Source organism: Myotis davidii, unplaced genomic scaffold (genome assembly GCF_000327345.1).
Source record: "Myotis davidii unplaced genomic scaffold, ASM32734v1 scaffold461, whole genome shotgun sequence".
Classification (NCBI taxonomy): Eukaryota; Metazoa; Chordata; class Mammalia; order Chiroptera; family Vespertilionidae; genus Myotis; species Myotis davidii.
In genome coordinates, this window is record NW_006295825.1 from 1,958,118 (window position 1) to 1,961,959 (window position 3,842).

At 47.0% G+C, this 3,842-nt stretch overlaps 1 protein-coding gene across 4 annotated transcripts in view; it reads right to left on the reverse strand.

The window, feature by feature from the left end:
• SLC51B (solute carrier family 51 beta subunit) overlaps positions 1-3,842 on the reverse strand; it is an 18,210-nt gene that overhangs the window by 5,370 nt on the left and 8,998 nt on the right. For 2 of the 4 annotated variants that reach the window (XM_015568516.1, XM_006770831.2), the window contains one exon: positions 937-1,132. The exons of 1 other annotated variant lie outside the window; for it this stretch is intronic. In XM_015568516.1, the coding sequence (XP_015424002.1) occupies positions 937-1,057 (121 nt within the window). In that variant the 5' untranslated portion in view covers positions 1,058-1,132. Of the gene's footprint in view, positions 1-936; positions 1,133-1,338; positions 2,623-3,842 lie in introns of those variants that run through there. One more of the 4 variants, XM_015568517.1, reaches the window with a different exon arrangement.

Here is a 3,842-nt window from a genome sequence, read left to right on the forward strand (position 1 = left end):
GAGGACAAGATCTCTGCCTTGGAACAGCCCTAATCTAATGGGCCAGCACTGAAATTGGATGATAGGGGGGTGGGGAGGGGTGAGTCAAGATAAACTTCACAATCTTCAGAGTTTTGCCAGGGCCTGGAGGCATTAGGCAGTGCCAGGAACGGAAGGAAGGGAGAAACCAAGGGGACAAGAAGAGAGGGAGGGATGGAGGGGGGAAGGAAGGAAAGAAGGGTGGCAGTGAAAATGGATTCAAGAACTGCCCACAGGTAACACATAAAGTGGCTACTCTGAATCTAGATAACCGAGATTCGGCCACACTGAACGGAGTGTGAACGGAGGCAGGATCCAGCCTCAGAGCTTTGGCATCGGCTGTTCCCTCTACCAGGAACGGCCTTCCCCCATATAACTAAGTCCTTCACCTCCTACAGGCCTTCCTTCAAATGTCACCTTCTGAGTGACCACATTACCTACCCTTGCTACCTACTTTCTATTCCCTTTCTCCGCTTCATTTTCTCCCTTATTTTTTCTCTTAGTCCTGGAATCATCCAGAGCGTTTAACAAAATGCCACTGCCCAACTCATTACCAATGCACTAGGCATTTTGATGTTTATCCTGTTTATTTCCTCTCCCTTTCACGAAAGCATACGCTTCATGAAGACAGAGTTTTGGTGTTGTTCAGTGCTGAAAACAGTGCCTGGCGCACAGATGGAACTTAAATACTTGTGAATGATTGAATGGGTGGGTAAATGAATGACCACTTCCCGGGAAAAGGACCGTGAGGTTCACTACACCCTTCTGGGTACCCGAGGCCCCTCAGCTGCTTTGAAGGAAATGTGCAGCCTGCCGTGGAGGAAGGGACCGTGTCCAGGGCTTCAGCCAGAGTCCAGTTTGTGTTTTGTGTTGAGAGCACACACCCCACTCCCCCGTCCCCAGTGCCCTGCCACTTACCATCTTCTACCCGAAAAAACCAAAGCATTTCTTCCAGCAGCTCCTGAGGCACCACAGTGCCAGCGGGGGCTCCGGTAACCCCCTCACCACGGGGCACGCCCTGCTCCTGGCTGGGGTACATTTCTGACAACGAAGTCCCCTCAGCTGCCCTCTTGGCCTCCTAGGTGCTGGCCCCTGAGCAAAGCCCTGCAGATCCCTGGAAACAAAGCAGAAAGCATGACCCAGAGCCCACCCCAGTCAGAGCTCCCCTCCCTGCCCAAACCCACCTCTCCTCTCGCCCAAAGTTACAGGACCAGAACAGGCTGGCCCAGAGCAGTGGGGGCCTGGAGAGGCAGAGACCACGGACTTGGGAGTCGCTCAAGTCTTTATTAAAAACCATCATGCGTGGGGAAGAGCACTGACCTGGAGCGGGAAGGACTAAGTCACTGCTGGGCTGTGGGACCCTCGCAGGGGACATCGTCCGCTTTTGCCTGCTCAGCTCCCCATCCAGCTCCTGCAGCCACGGCTCCCTTCACCCTGGCTCCTTAGCAAACTGTCCCATCCCTGGCCTTTGGTTTTCATGTGGTAGCCAGTCACAGGACCCACATAACAAAGGTTGGGCCTATCACAGTCTCTTATCTGGGGATTGGCATGCCTGCCACCCAGAGCTGAGAAAGTACCAGAAAAGGGGAGCTGTCAGCTATTGCTGCCAAGAGCTGGCAGCTCACTTTCCTCGCTGCCACCCCCAGGCCTGACTGGCTAGTGCTGCTCTCAGTTCAGCAGCCCCCTGATAACTTCTTTTTTTGGGGGGTGGGGGGAGGCATGTTATAAGAATTGTTTTCTGTCGTTGGTAGTGCAGGAAACTGAATCCATGCTCCCTGGCTACATCCTTTCATTAATTTCAGCCTGTTTCTATCCCCGCAAAACAAAGCAAGTTAAGCAATCTGTGTTTACTAAGTCAGATATTGAAATCTAGTAATAAAAAATAACACACAATTCCAACTTTGGATGTTGACATAAGGCCACATCACTATATCAAGGGATCAGAACAGGAATTTCGTAGAGACCTGTGTGCACATGGGAACTTGACGTATAATGAAGGCGGCTCTACTAATCGGCAGGGAGAGGAGGGGTCGTCTAGTATGTGTTGGGAACTGGCTCACTGTGTGGGAAAAAGGAAGACTGCATGTGCACCCAGCAAACAGTACATACAAAAACAGACCCCACATGTAAGAGGGAAAAACATGAAGTTAATAGAAGTGGGGTAAAACTTTTTAAACAAAACCATAAAAGCTCAAATCATTCACTAACAAAAAACTGATGAATTTGATTATATCAAAAAATAAGATTATCTGTTCACTGAAGAATACCATCAATAAAGTAACTAACACTTTTCTGATTGGGGCAAGATACTTGCAATGCTCAAAACCAGGAAGAGACTGATATCTAGGATACACAAAGAACTCTTGCAAATTAACAAGTAAAAGACAGGAACTCTAATAAATGCGTAAAAAATCTAAACCGCAGTTTACAAGGTAGGAAACCCAAAAGGCTAGCAAGCATATGAAAAAGTGCTCAAACTCTATGGTAATCAGAAGGATGAAAATTAAAAATGAAATACCAGTTGACATCCATTAGATTATCATAGTTGGAAAGGTGAATAATGTCATGTGTTTGAGGTTCTAGGCCAGTGATGGCGAACCTATGACACGCGTGTCAGAGGTGACACGTGAACTCATTTTTTAGGTTGATTTTTCTTTGTTAAATGGCATTTAAATATATAAAATAAATATCAAAAATATAAGTCTTTTACTATGGCTGCAAATATCAAAAACTTTCTATATGTGACACGGCACCAGAGCTAAGTTAGGGTTTTTCAAAATGCTGACACGCCAAGCTCAGAAGGTTTGTCATCACTGCTCTAGGTCATAGCCTCATGCACTGACAGGAGTGTAGGATAAGGCAGCCATCTAGAGAGCAAATCAGTCACAGTAAGTGCACACAGCCGCTCTGCTCCTGAGTGTGTAATATATATAAAAAATGCATCCCTAATACCTGGCCGGCGTGGCTCAGTGGTTAAGCATTGACCTATGAACCAGGATGTCACAGTTCTATTCCCAGTCAGGATACATGCCTGAGTTGCGGGCTCCCCAGTGCGGGGCATACAAGAGATTCTCTCTCATCACGGATGTTTCTCTCTCTCCCTCTCCCTCTCTGAAATTAATAAAAAAAAAATATTTTTAAAAAGTATCCCTAAGGATCATAGAGGGCATGCCATACTGTTTATGAAAATACAAAATATATGCGCACAAAACAACACATTAAAAACCCCACTTAAAAAAGACACATTAAACACATTAGTTCTCTCTGGGGGAAAAGGGAAAGGGGAAAAAGAAGGGAGATAAAAGGAACTAAAAAAAATGAAAGAAGAGGAGGGTTTTGAAGAAATCTTTCATAGGAACATGTCACGGGGCCAACAACAACAACAACAGAGGCCCCAGGCCATCTCCAGTCCCCCTGCTCACACCGCCTTCCGAAGGAGCCTTTGGAGGCCCAGCCAGGGACATTAATGGCAAGCAGACAGACACCGTGCTAAAATACGGACTTAATGGACATCAGACTCTAAGGCTCTGAGAAAACATGAAACGTCTACAGGTTTTGAGGGGAAATGTTTTCACATGTGAACGACCATTCACGTGCCGAGGCGGAGATGGAATTCAGGGGGAAAGAAGGACCTTGTTTAGACTTCCGAGGACTCCGAGGCATGCTGTCCACTATCCCGTTGAGAGGTATGTGTATATGCACTGAGTAATGAGAAGACAAAGGTATAGGGATGGCTAATCAACGTGATCTGTTTCCAGTTCCAACCGTCTGTCCAGAGCACTTGCTAAGAAGGGTTGTGACTTTCTGTCCAATCTCAGAGGCAG